Genomic DNA, 14,724 nt, shown 5'->3' with positions numbered 1-14,724 from the left:
GGTTGTATTAAAACTCTTGTGCCATTGTACTTGCAATGATTGAGAAGCTCATTCATATTCCTTATGCCTCAAGACTTCTTTGTCTTCTGGGTAGAAGTAACCCAGCTTTACTCCCACAGATGAAGGTGAGTAAACATTTAATAATATTAAAACTGTTTCAGTTGGTGACATACTACAACTGTTTCTGTAAGACGATTTAAGAGAAAACCTCAACACAACTCCATAGGTTTTATTGAAATAGTAACATCGTAGACTGTCTTACCCAAGAGTTTAATGCTAAAAAATAAAGTGCTAAATTTTACTTTGGGGAAAAGGCTTTCTTTAACATAGATAAAACCTAATGAAGCTGTGTCATGGTTACAGAACTAAAGAACTCTGAAAATGAAAGTCACCCTAATGACTGCAGGAAAATCCAAAGTCCAATTGAAGTACAGAAGATACAAAAACCTAGGGTGTTAAGAGCCAGGTCTTAACCTCATAGACTGAAGCTGATCATGGTGCTACATGCCTGGAATACCAGTTCTTAGAACATGTGTGAGGGGTTCCAGGATATCCTGGGCACCCTGTCTCGACAAAAAAGAAATCAAGACAAGATTCTAACATGAAAGACGATTCATATAAACAAGTTTAATGTAATCACATGGAATGCAAAAGATTAGAACCACTATTAATAAAGTATGTGATTCTATTTTTAAAAATCATTTAAATAAAACAGACAGGACAGGGATCAGATTAATAGTACCATTATAATCACATTAAATAGAAAAGCTACCATCATTTTAAAGCTGTACTAAATTTAGGCAGTACTGCACATTTTTTTGTGACTCAAAGACTTCAACTGTCAACAGTACAGAAACCAGGGTAGCAGCTCCCCTGGGAGCTGCTCATTGACAGATGAAAAGGACCCTGGATAATTCTAACATCATGTGACAGATGGCAGGTGGTACAGTATCTGCACAAAACTTTACACTTAGTAAATCGTTATTTAAGCTGTTGTACCTTGTCCCATTTTTCTTTTGTTGCTTTAAAAAGACTGCAGGGTTAGGATCAACCAGAAAATATGTATCTGGTGGTCATGATAACAGAAGTGTCCAATGAGAACTGGTGCACCTTAAGTCTATTTAGATGTATGAGACAAAAATAATTTTATGGTAAGAAACACCCTTATTCAATATATATATATATATATACATATATTTAAAAATGAGCAGCATAGAGCAGACATGTTTACTACCCATACTCTTGACTACCAAGAAATGAAGACAAACTTTAGAAAAATACAATGCAAGAAAAGATTCAAGTTGAAAATATATTCCTTTGGTTAAAAATCCTCCCCCTTTATGATCATCTGTATTCCCAGCATCCTCCCAGGTTACTACACTGGCACACCACAGCCTATTTCAGTCTAGTAGTTAGGGAACAAAAATGAACTCTAAAACAGTTAATTAAGCCTTGTAGCATTAACCTCTTGATGGTGGTTTTTACTTTAGGAACCTCCGACACATGTAATTTTCTTCAGATACTGTATAGTCAAACTTTTTGTAGAAACCAACATTTTGTGGTAGACATTCAAGGGTGATCTTATAACAGTTCAGTTTCTTGCTTAGCAAAGTAAGAGTTGATAATAACCTGAAAAAAAGTGTAAGATGACAGCATTAACCAAAATGACACAGATTAGTGTTATATAAAAACAATAGTATTTATTCAGTATATAAGCTTAGATCATGGTCTTTCCAATAATACTAACCCCACCCTCACCCCCACCCCCACCCCCGAGACAGGGTTTCTGTCCTGGAACTCACTCTGCAGACCAGGCTGGCCTCAAACTCAGAAATCCGCCTGCCTCTGCCTCTTGAGTGCTGGGATTAAAGACGTGCGCCACCACTGCCCAGACCAATAATACTCCTTTAAGTGTTCAGATTATTAAGTTGATAAACATTTAAATCGCTGAAGCATTTTTATTCTGTTTCAAACACGTTAGCCTCCAGACTGTTAATAAATAACTCACCCTCTTTTATTATGGGTGGAGGGACACACCAGCAGCACAAGGATGAAGGTTGTTTCCTGTAGTTCTCTCCTTTCTGCTTTCTTGGGATCAAACTGAGCCTTATACTCCCAAGTGTGGCAACTCTCACCCCCTTGCTAACCGTATGAGAGGCTGGAGAGAGCACTTGCTTTTCCAGAGGCCCAGCACCCACATGGCTCCTAACTCTGTATCTCCAGTTTCAGGTAATCTTTGCCCTCTTTGGACTTCCTGGCCTCCACAGACAACAGACATGCAAGTAGTGCATATATGTATATATACAGGCAAAACACCTATATGTATGTATAACATTTTTTTAAAGATTTATTTATTATTATAAGAACACTGTTGCTGTCTTCAGACACACAAGAGGGCTTCAGATCTCATTACAGATGGCTGTGAGCCACCATGTGGTTGCTGGGATTTGAACTCAGGACCTTCTGAAGAACAGTCAGTGCTCTTACCCACTAAGCTATCTCACCAGCCCCTATGTATAAAATTTTTTTTTAAATTCACATGCAGGGCTAGAGATTTAGCTTAGCAGTTAAGAACACTGCTTGCCGTTGAATTTTTTTTTTTTTTAATTTGATTCCCAGGACCAACATGGTGGCACACAACCATCTGTAACTCCTTTCCCAGGGCATCAGATGCCTCCTGGCTTCTGAGGGTACCAAGAACAGGAGTAGTGCACAGATATATATGTAGGCAACACCACCCACACATTTAAAAAAAATTTTTTTTTAAAGATTTTATTCATGAGCCTAGGTATAGTGAGTGGCATTATATGGCATCATTTGAAAGGCTAAAAAGAGGATTGCTATGAGTTGAAAGCACGACCAACTGAACTACACAGAATGTCTAGGATAAGCATAGGCTCAGATTGAGACTTACTGAGAAAAATAGCAGTGGTAGGCTGCTTGCCAAACCTGTGTGAAGCTCTAGCTTCAATCCCAATGCTGGGGTTAGGGGAACCAAACACAGCAAAACAAACAGAAAGACACTAAAATGCATCAGGTTTTGAAAAACATAGCTCATGTTATTTTTTTGTGAAAGGTCTCTAGCTAGCTTTGGTGACACAGACCAAACAGGAAGCTCTGGAATTAAAGGTCGTCTTCCACCACAAAGCAACAGGAGACCTTAACTCAAAAAAGAAACCTCAAAATATCTTTGTTCCAGGTTGGGAGTGTAGCTCAGTGATATTGTAAAGTTGCAGAGTTGGGGGTACCTTTAAGTCTTCTCCAACTGAAAGCATTTGCCAGGTTCACATAAAATGAGTATGCAATAGCTATGTTCTTGAGACAGTCTCATTATATAACCTTGGCTGGCCTGGAACTGGCTATGTATTAACCCACAGATCTGCCTGCCCCTGCCTGTTGAGAGCTGTGAATAAAGTGTCTTCAATCATTTTATAAAAGCTACTTTTTTTTTTTTTTTTTTTTTAAATCTTTATTAGCCAGCAGAGTTAACTTGGAGCATAGCCTCCATAATTTACATGAGAAGTAACAGTTTTTCTGTTTATTCTTTTTTTTTTTTTTTTTTTTTTATTTATTACATGTAAGTACACTGTAGCTGTCTTCAGACACTCCAGAAGAGGGCGCCAGATCTCGTTACGGATGGTTGTGAGCCACCATGTGGTTGCTGGGATTTGAACTCTGGACCTTCGGAAGAGCAGTCGGGTGCTCTTACCCACTGAGCCATCTCACCAGCCCCTAAAAGCTACTTTTTAAAGGAAATATGGATCAGATTAACTCAAGATTAGTCTAATTTCAGTACTAGGAAAAAGAGAGATCTCAGAGTTTGAGGCCAGCTTGGTCTACAGAGTGAGTGTTCAGCCAGGGATGTACAGAGAAACCCTGCTTGAAACAAAGCAAACTGTGCTAACTGAAGGGTCTTCTGTTGTGTATATATTTAGACACGATCTTGTCATATAGTCCAGGCTGGTCTTGAACTTGAGGTGATCGTCAGCTTCCTGTGTGCCAATTTTATAGTTAGGCACATCCTTTGTCATTCTTGAAAAACAACTTTCATGTCCTAAAATTTTAGACCTGACTAGTTGACTGGATTAGAATAGTGGTGCAGTTCATACGTCAAGGATCCCAATGCTTAGGTACTATATGATGCATACAAACATTGCCTTTGATTTGTATCTGACAGAGGAGCTGAGTACTCGCTGTGACTTGCTTGAGTCTGAGAATGCTAGTATTAAGAGTTAACAAGGTTACTTTTCAAGCCAGGCCTGTTTTTACCTACTCCAGACTCTGAGGCAGAAGGATCACAAGTTCATAGCTAGGCTGAATTTAATGAGACTTGTCTCAAAAAAAAGTCTGGACAGTGGTGGTGCACACCTTTAATCCCAGCACTCAGGAGGCAAGTGGGTCTCTTGACTTTGGGTCTGCAAACAGAGTTCCAGGACAGCTAGGGGTACACAGAAAAACCCTGTCTTAAACAAAACGGGGCTGGAGAGATGGCTCAGTGGTTAAGAGCACTGGCTGCTCTTCTGAATGTCCTCAGCTCAAATTCCAGCAACCACATGGTGGCTCACAACCATCTGTACCCATCTGATGCCCTCTTCTGCTGTGTCTGAAGACAGCTACAGTGTATTTACATGTAATAATAAATCTTTAAAAAAAGAAATACAGAGGGAGTAGGGGTTGGAGGGACTGGTATCAAGGAGACTGCTTGCAACATTCCTCAGTAGCAGAGCACAACTTGCCTAGCATGTTAGAGTTAACAGTACCATACATGTGCACAGTTCAATTACATGTTACTCTTGGTAAATGAAATGTTTTCACTTCTCAAACTATGAGGTAAACCTAACAAAACTGTACTTAATTTTTCATTAAATTCAGTGTAAGATTCAGAGAATGAGTTCAGAATTAAAGAAGGTCAGAAATAAATTAGAAAAATCTTAAAATAAGTTTCTCTAAGTTTCTTGGCAAGAGGCCAAACTGGGACAGAAACCAGTTTCCATGGTTACGTGTACATACTTACAGTTTGCCGAGCTGCTTCCCTCTGCACTCGTCACTTACAACGACATCTTCTACTCTCCCTCTCTGCAAACAATCACAGTACTACAGGATGAGCTTTCAGCCTGTTTTCCACTAAACAACAGTTGCTAATTACAGCTTTTACTTTTTCACAGAGGAAACAGGAAAATCAGTTTCTGCTTAACCGTTTTTTAGCTCTATCCTCCTCAACCTCCCCTCTGTACAGCTAAAGCAGAGCTCTAAACCCCAGTCCCCATAATGCAATCTTGTCATAAACAGAGCATATCCAAAGAGAGTGTGTGAATGTGTATCTGCATTTGTGAATGGCTTTTGGAATATCTGTGGAGGTTGAACTATACAACTTGTGGTAATTCTTTCCTTCCACTGTGCTGATCTCAGTGCTGGGACTTGGGTTGTTGGGCTTGGTGGCCAACCTCTTGAGCCATCTTACCGCTGGCTCATCTATCTGAATTTCATTGTATTGTAATTTGCAGAAACTCCAGAAGTATCTTCTGCTAAGGAGCAGTGAACGATTTTGCTAATGAAGTTTTCCAAGTTGGTTTCATTAGAAAATATCTGTGTGCTTTATTCGTAGGCATTAATGTGAGTACATACCTTAGCACATGAATGGATAAATTTATGTTCTATTATCAGAGTTGCTGTAGCCACAATTTGTCCTAGGGTCACATCTTCCACAACTGTAACGTAGTAATCTCCAGACTTCTTCATATGCTCAAAAGATTCTGTCAGGAAAAGTCAAAAAGAGTTAGATAGTATGCATTTCTATTTTACTGAATTCAAGAAAAGCACCAAGCCTGTGTGACTTCATCTTTGAATGTTGAAGCTATTTTGCCTCAGTGAAAGCAAGTGAAGTACATTGAGCCTAAGACATTTATTTGTTTGGGTTTTTGAGGCAGGGTCTCACTGTATCACTCTGGGTGTTCTAGAACTTCCTCTGTAGATCAGATTGGCCTGTCTCTAACCCACCCACCCACCCGGCCCCCCCCCCCCCAGCTCTGGAACTAAGTAAGGGTGTGCACCTTAAATTTTAGTTTCCTCTTCTAAAAATACATTATTTAAAACATGAAGGAGTTGAAATACCAATGGTGAGCACTAGGTGGTCCACACCTTTAAAGTCACGTGTTAGTGCAGGATGGGGATGTAACCCCGAGGTAGAGAGTGATAGTACTTGGTTTAGTACCAGAAACACACACACAATCTGCTAGCAAAGTAAGACAACACAGAATTACAGAGAAACTGTGCATGTTGCCATTTCTGTGACTAATTAAAACGTCAATATCTTCCCACTTAATTTACATTTATCTAAAACTAACACTCAACAGATACTCAAAGAACAAAACTGCAGATTATAAGAGTATATTATATCCACAATTCAGTCTTGGCTTCAGTATATAGTTTTCCAATGTTTCATGATTATGTATTTGTTCTTTTAGAAATAGGATCTTTGCTGTAACAGCACCTTATAAAGATGAGAGATACACCCCCATTTAAACAGCTTTTCCAAAGTCATACAAACGATGTTTAGCACTTTGTATTGCTATAAAAAGCCACCCTTTCTCATCTCTTCTGATATGGATGCAAAGAGAAACAAAGGAATTTTAAAAGCCAAGCTCTCAAACTCAGATATTGTTTATTTTCAAAGTCTCATTCTATATAGGTCCCAATTTGGGGGGGGGGGGGAATAAGACAATGAAGGAAAATAAAACTATAGAATATTGATCTTCATTCTCAGCCTAGTTGGAGAAGTTACCAACTAAAGGAGCTGCATTAATAGAAAATGGGAATCGACTGAGTTACGACACTGGATAAAGCTAAGAAGGTTCCATCTTTCTTGGCAATAATTAACTGTGATATCGGGTACAACTGATTCTTTTTGGAAACCCATTTTCTCATGTCTCAAGGGAGAAAGGGATTGTTAGACTAAGATACCCAACCTTAAAATTCAATATAAAAGCAAATAGATGAATGAATGAATAAATAAGAACAAAAGGAAAGTAGGAACATAACCTCGTAAATTTTTTTTAAGTTTGTAATGAAATTTCTGTGCTAAACATAACCACATAGAAAGATATACTACAGGGCTGGAGAGATGGCACAGCGGCCTGCTCTTCCAAAGGTCCTGAGTTCAACTCCCAGCAACCACATAGTGGCTATGAGATCTGGTGCCCTCTTCTGGCCTGCAGGATACACGCAGGCAGAACACTATATACATAATATATAAATCTTAGAATTACTTTCCTTTTATTGTAGTATATATCTTTTTTTTAAGATTTATTTAAGATATATACTACAATAAAAGGAAAGCAATTCTAGAGTAAATATCAAGTTATACAAACATCTCGATTCTATAAATAAGGATGGCTGATTTATAACTAAGCTATTTGAATGAGCGGGTACTGACCAGATATCTATGCATTCAGACAAAATGCCACATGGTACTTACTCATGAACTGTTCCGGGCTGACGACCCCAGTCTCTGTCAGCTGACCCAATACCTTAAAAAAACCTAGTTTTAAAACATTTCAGGAGAAAAGCAAAAGAAAGATTAAAATATGGAAAGCAGCAAAAATATTCAGTGGGTAGGTTAAAGAAAGTTACTTTTTCAAAACATGCAATTTTTCAATAGTGTGTTGTGTGCATTCATTAAACATGGTACCATACACATTAGGGCATTTTCATACAAGTACCTATTTTTATAAACAGGATAGCAAGTGACAGCCTTCAACAATATTTGCCTGCATATGATTTTATGGTAGTTCAAGCCTTAATATCAATAATTACAGAAGTAGCATGTATACTGTTAAGCGCTATTTAAATTTTATGTAAGGGATGCCACATTCTCCTAAATATATGACCCAAAAAGTGCAAGATTCTCACTCCACTGAATATATCACTTGTAAGATAAAGTGTAACTAGTATTATGCTGTTGGGACAATTTTTAAAATTTTTAATTTTAATGGTAATAGTGGCACATACCTTTAAAAAATCCCAGCACTTGGGAGGCAGAGGCAGGTAGATCTCTGAGTTAAAGGACAGCCAGGAATACATAGACTGTGTCTCAAAAAAAATAAAAATAAACCCCCCAAAACTACTGATAATGTTATAAGTACATTTTCTAACTTTTTTAGTCTTAATTTTTCTACATGCAGTAGTTCTGGTCAAATTTACTTTATTCAAATACCTATCTAAAAGAAAAGAGTAAGGCAAAATGTCATTACCGAAGTTTCAGAAAATTATTTTGGATAATTTAGATGTTAAGAATTACACAGGACTAAATAAAATAAACCCCTTCACTTTGTCCAAAGAATGTTCCTTTGCCTGTCTTCTTGGAGAAAACTCGTCCATGTGTTTATACATTATAACTTCAGTTTTGTTTTCAGATATCCTTTTGGATGGAATACTGTTATATTTATTTTTAAATTCATCATAGTAATATCTGGTCTTAGGCATGATACAAGACTATTACAGTTGAGTGATCCAGTCACTTTAAGTACAAAAATCAAGTACTGTTTCAAGTTCTCATCATGCTTAGGAAGAAAGCAACAAATTCTGGTCAGGATTCCCAAACTAAAGTTGGGCCCATACCTTTATTTAAGTCTGCAGTACAGAGAGGCCTCAAAACCAAGCCTTCTCCAGGATGCGTTGGAGAAATGGCTGGAGAAAATATAGCTGTATTCTGACTCCAGTCCACTTCTTTGAGCAAACTTGGGTCAAACATAGGAGTTTCATCGGGTTTCATCTTTCCAGTAAAGTCTAAAATAAAATTTCAAATGTTGAGAGGCTTTATAAAAGGAAAAGTATGCTTGATGAGAAAGTTATTGTCATCACACAAATGGGTTCTATAACATTTTACCAGCTACTCTACTCTAGCTACCTGAAATCTGTAACTGTAAACACGTTTACTTGTTAAAAACCATCTTTACTATCAGTTGGGAAATGTGTTGAGTATTCAAATTAAGTCAACAAAAACAAAGCTTTAAAACTAGCAGATCCTGAAGATGCTTTATCCTGTGTGCTGGGCTACTGGTGCAGCACTGACATCATCTTATGGGTGCTCACATTTGAACAGTTAGAATCTTGCAGTTATTACTAGGCTCAGAAATCACCTGGTAGCCAGGGGTCACTAAAGACTCACTTAAACATATGAATGTGACTTATTTTATATGAACCACAAACAAGATAACTTAGGAATTACTCAAATTACTTCATTATTCTCTGTATTCACACTAGTATTATCTTAGCCATGACACACACTGTGTGTGGTAGCTACTTCTAGAGAGTTTAATAACCAGTGGGTTGTTTGGTGGTGGTGGTGGTTGGTTGGTTTTCATGCTATGCACCAGACATAGTGGGACGTGCTTATAAACCCAGAACTTCAGGCACCAAGGGAATAGGGGTCTTAGGCCAGCCTGGGTTAAACTTTGGAATACTGTCTCAAAACACACATAACGACCAATGTGATAGGAAATGCTGTCTCAATAAAAATTTAAGTCATAATAAATCTTAACCAGTTATTAATAGTTTGTTTCTTCTACATTTCTTTAACTAAATGGTCCCATTTTGTAAATAATCATAAAAATATGTATATTAATTTGGTGTGTACTTTATATTTGTTAATTCTTTAACAATAAAAGATATATCATGATCATATCTTACAGACTAGCAAGTAGATAGAGGAACTTGCAAGGTTCTAGGCTGAGGACAATAACATGGCCACAGGCAGCATCCAAGTGTCACAGGACTGATGCACATGGCTTAATGTCACTCTGAAACTCTAGCAATTTTCTAGCAGTGAGTGTTGCATCTTCATTTTGCACTTCACCACAAGTTACATCATAGATTCTACTAGGCAGAATGATGTCACCTCTTTAACTACTAGTCTAGTTTAGCCAAATCCCTACACTCCATTCTTGTGTAAGAGTTAAAAAGTTAGAATTAGTACTTGGAATCTCAATTTTGGAAATGAGAATTTCAGACAAATCAAAAATGTATAAAGGCATTCTGGTAGAAATAAGAACCCATTGTCCAGGCACCAAGATATGACTATCATGTTGTTTTAATGAACTGTTTACAAAATGGAAGCAGCTACATTGGGTTCACCTGAGCTCAGTCTTCAACTAGCAAAACTCTGGTGGCGGGCAGCGAGGATGTTGGGAAAGGGAAAGCAAGATGTGATTGACACCAAAGGATTTTAAAGAACTCATGGGTTAATAATTGATTTACAAAAGAAATCTTTAAAGGCTTCTAAATAAAATGACACGTTTACATAGCTACATGTTACACTGTATAGCTGAGGCACTTTAGTACCCACAAATTAAACCCTGAAGCTTCCAGGTAACTAAACAAAGGCATGAAAGCTGTGTCCTTCCCACATGGGCCCCACTCTAGCTCTCCCTGTTCCCCCTTTATCCTTCACTAAGCTATCTCCACCCATACTGAAAAGGTCATGTTTGATAAGCTATGCTCCTGGCAAAGGTGAGAAGCACAGGGGGCAAGCAGAAAAAGGCAACCTGTGATTAGCACAGTAATTTCTAGCCACTTTCCACTGATCAGCTACCCAGGTCCTAAGTCAATGGATGAGAAAGTACATTATCTACAAGGAAGCCACATAAATAGTGAAGAAAGAACAATGCCAGTAGGTCAGTTTCTAAGAACGGTTTCATCATGTAGCTTAGGTTGGCCTCTCGCCCTTCATTGTATGTGTGTGTTTGTGTAGGCATGTTTGTGTGTTGGGAATGTGTGCACATGTGTGCCTGTGAGAGTGAAGGAGGCCCAAGGTTGACATCAGGCGTATTCTTCAATCTCTCTCCACTGTATATACTGAAAGCAGTTCTCTCCCCAAACCCACAACTCACTTTTTAGGTTGGTGAGAATAGTCAGTTTACTCAAAGGACTTCTCTGTCTCCTGATGATACCATTACAGGTGGGCTACTAAGCCCACCGTATTTTCTTTACACGGGTTCTGGGAATCAGAATTCTGATTCTCTGTCTTGCATTGCAAATGATTTACTCTCTTAGCGAACCTCCCAGCCTCCCTTTAACTCTTGGTTCTCCTGTTTCCATATTCCCCAGGCTGACCACAGGTGTGTCCCACACCATTCTGGACAGCAACATTCAATCCGTTTCTAGCATTCATTACTAACTAGATGAGGACAGGCATTGGTCTGGTTAAACACAAAGGATCTGATGAGAGCCAAACCTCTTTTTAAATGAAATTTATAAAACCCAAAGGAAAAAAGCCTATCTTCCTAGTCATAAAGACACAATTTATGATGCTGACAGAGGCCATGCCTTATTACAATCTAATAAATTCAGGTGAGGTGGCAAAGACCTGGATCCAGTGCTAGGGAGGCTGAAGCATGAACTGTGTGGGAGCTCAAGACAGCAGGCTACCCAGTCACACTCTCAAACACACACACACTTTAAAACTAATTATTGGAGTTGATTAAACATGGAGATTTTTTAAAAAGCTGATTCTAAGGTACCCCTCTCTACTACTCCCCCCCCACCCTGAAGTTCAAGGCTAGCCCCTGCTACACAGGCCGTCTTATCAAAACAGAACTACAAGAAGCCTTCATTCTGTAGCACTTAAAGGTCACCACCTAACTTCCTCTAAATTTGGTTGTAAACTCTACCTAAAAGCCCCTCCCCCCTCCACCCAGTAGTGTTTAACTTCTAAATTAGCATTTGTTTACAATGCTTGAGTATTGCCTAAGCCCTAGTCCAGGAAACCTCTAGTCAATGAATAATGAATGACGTAAGGTATCATCTAGAAATCACATTTCAGAAAGTCATGTAGAAAAAAAGATTGCCACATGGCCACAAGTGAGAAGACAAAAGACATAAACCCAACTTCAAGTTTGGTTTCCCAGCCTCTGAGTCTGGATATAGATGGGGAGCGGCTGCTTCTTGAAAAACAGCGGAGCAACAAGTAGGAAGATTGAAGACCAGGATTCACACATTTCTAAACATGATCTGCAGCCAAATCAAACTCGCTGTGATAGGTTACAGGTAGGCAGATAGCTAGGTAGACAGACAGATAAGTAGACAGCTCTGAGTATCTTCATGAAAGGTAGTATTTCATGAAGCAAGAAGTATTTCCCGTTAGTATACTTAACACGATCTGATTAGCCCCAGTCTAGTTGCACAGTTGGGTGCACCGAGTTCCCAAGACTAGCCCTAAGGTTAGTTAACACTCATCAACAAATGAGTGGCCTGGAATGAGGATCCTCTCATTTTCCCATAGAGCACTACTGCAGGAAAGTCAACAGATGACAATCTTTGCATCATGGAATCTGTTTGAACCATACAATTCCTACCTTGATGAATCCATTTCCTGAGACCTACTCTTGGATTAACTAATCCCAAACAAACCCCCATTTATTTTTTTACAGGAACAAATTTTATGCTTGCCTTACATAAACATTAGCTCTAACACACAATAGAAACCACACAGTAGGTGTTTCTAGAGGTTCAAGTTCTAGGTTCCCCCACCCCAGGTTTCATACAGTCTGCGCAGCTGGGGCTCTTCAGAGCCGGTGCTTGTCTTCAGCGGCTCTGACCGCTACACCCGTAAAAGGGAACCGAGGGTTCGCGCCCTTTCATAGGGACGGCGGCAGAAAAGGCGAGGACCGTCCCCCATTCCCACGCCACGGACACTCCTAGGCCCTCCAAGACCCTGCCTGGCCGGACCGCCGGGCATCAAGCTTAGCCGCCCGGTTCCCGGGCAGGGGCGTCCCAGCCTCTGCGGTCCTAAGCCCGCCAGCCCTCGCATCCCAGCCCCAGGCCGCCTCACCGCACCGGAGCGGACCACGCTCCTGTCCCGGCGCGTCAGTCTCCCTGCGGGTCACAGCGGCGCCGCATCCGGATCCGGCTGCAGCTCCAGCCCCGCCCCCCGTGCGCCCCCACGCGCCGCAGCCGGAACCGCCAGGCCAAACGTGGCCGGACCAACGCCTCCGCCCTGCCCCGCCCTCACGCACCGCTGCGCACGCGGAGGCACGGCCACGCACACCACTCCTGGGCTCCGGGGGCGGGGCGGGGCGGGGCGGGGCGGGGGCGAGGCGGAGCTCAGGGGCACTTTGGGTGACGCTGGGGCGTGGGGCAAGGACCAGGGGCAAAGCTTGCGTCATCAGTTTACCTTCCAGACGTGCCTTTCGCTCACTGCACGCGAGTACCACCGCGTGCAGTGAGCGAAAGGCTCTCACGCCTTATCTGAAAATAAAGCCATAGGAATATAAGCAGCGTACCGCGATGACCGGTGTGGGTTCCTTTCATTCTCCGAGCCCTAAGGCTCCTACCCTGTCAGTCCCTTCGTCCCCCTCCCTCTCTTGCATGCAGTCCATTAACAGGGCTGGTGATTACATCCCCTGATTCTCAAACGTCTGAGACAAGGCTGGGCTTCTGTCTTCTAGAAACTGAGCTGGAACCACTCACCCTTGAGCTCTCTTGAGCTTTGCTTCCTAGGACACCGGGATCATTTCAGCTTACTCTGGGCAAGAAGTGGCTACGTTCTCCAGGCAGTGAAGAGTGGGGTAGAGGCCAAGGCCCTGTAAGCATCTTACAGTATACAGCAAATACAGTGCTTGTTCCGTAATCTCAGTACTGGGAAGGCTCCTACCTCCAGTGTCTTTCTTAAGTGTCATTTAGTGCCATCTGACAAGTGACGAAGCAGAGATTTGGAGATATACATACATACATACATACATACATACATGTATATACATACATACATTCACACATACACACACACACGAGTATGCATCATGTTTATACATGTATGGAGGTCATGGGGTGACATCATCAGGTGTCTTACTCAGTGGCTCCCACCTTATTTTTTACACCACGTCTCACTGAACCTGGAACTCAATGATTCGGCTAGACCAACCAGCCAGTGAGCTCGGGAATCCACCTGTTTATGCTGCCCAGCTCTGGGTTACAGATGGACACTGTCATGTGCATTTAAGTGGGTGCTAGGGAGCCAGACTTGGGTTCTCATCTGCTGTGGGAAATATTAAAAAATCGGTACCATTCCGCACTATGTCCTGCTACTCTCTACCCCGGCAGTCTCGGCCTCACCACCTCCACGGCTAGCCCTGATGCAGCAACTGATCAAGGTCTTCCCAGCTCCAGTATAGCTGCCTGCACTCCCTACAGATGGAGGATGAACGGGACGATTCAGATTCCGCGTGGCTTTAAATAGCCACAGCTAGCTAAAATATCATATAGGGATAGAATAATTGGGGTAACTTGTCTAATTTAGGTGAGCAGCTTGTATCATTATCAATTGGCTCTGAAATTATTGTGGGCATCTTGAGAATTGAGAATTTATTGATATACAAATCTGACTGATTAATTATAAGCTTCTAGAGTTTTGATTTTTCTGAGTTACTGGAATTTGGGACTGCCAACTATGGGGGGTGGATGGCGGAGAAAGTACAAGCAGCTCAGAGGCAGGTGAATGGGAGTTGAGAAGACCACCGCACAGAGGCTAGCCTAAAGATGGCAGGACTGCCGGCAGAGAGTAGCTGGGTGTAGCTGGGAACTTGCCGTTCTTTTTATTATGTCCCTCAACACTCATGCTCACATAGTACGTACTGAGTCCTCATACTGATTCAGATAAAACTTTGTGTTAAGAATACATACCTATGCTGGGCTTTAGTGGCACAACACCTTTAATCCCAGCACTTCTGGGGC

General features: G+C 41.0%; 1 protein-coding gene across 4 annotated transcripts in view; it reads right to left on the bottom strand.

Moving 5' to 3' along the window:
• Window positions 1–607: 607 nt before the first annotated feature.
• Window positions 608–14,724, bottom strand: part of Gnpnat1 (glucosamine-phosphate N-acetyltransferase 1) — a 59,198-nt gene continuing 45,081 nt past the window's right edge. The window contains exons 1-7 of one of the 4 annotated variants that reach the window (XM_085828607.1): window positions 12,832–12,917; window positions 11,885–12,054; window positions 8,617–8,784; window positions 7,475–7,537; window positions 5,626–5,753; window positions 5,015–5,076; window positions 608–1,629 (exon numbers count right to left, since the gene is read on the bottom strand). In XM_085828607.1, coding sequence (XP_085684733.1) covers window positions 1,482–1,629; window positions 5,015–5,076; window positions 5,626–5,753; window positions 7,475–7,537; window positions 8,617–8,770 — 555 coding nt within the window. In that variant the 5' untranslated portion in view covers window positions 8,771–8,784; window positions 11,885–12,054; window positions 12,832–12,917 and the 3' untranslated portion in view covers window positions 608–1,481. Of the gene's footprint in view, window positions 1,630–5,014; window positions 5,077–5,625; window positions 5,754–7,474; window positions 7,538–8,616; window positions 8,785–11,884; window positions 12,055–12,826; window positions 12,931–14,724 lie in introns of those variants that run through there. The other 3 variants (XM_021181929.3, XM_021181928.3, XM_085828608.1) reach the window with 3 other exon arrangements.

This window comes from Mus caroli, unplaced genomic scaffold (genome assembly GCF_978045245.1).
Source record: "Mus caroli unplaced genomic scaffold, Mus_caroli_1 scaffold_12, whole genome shotgun sequence".
Lineage (NCBI taxonomy): Eukaryota > Metazoa > Chordata > Mammalia > Rodentia > Muridae > Mus > Mus caroli.
This window is presented reverse-complemented; position numbering and strand designations above follow the sequence as displayed.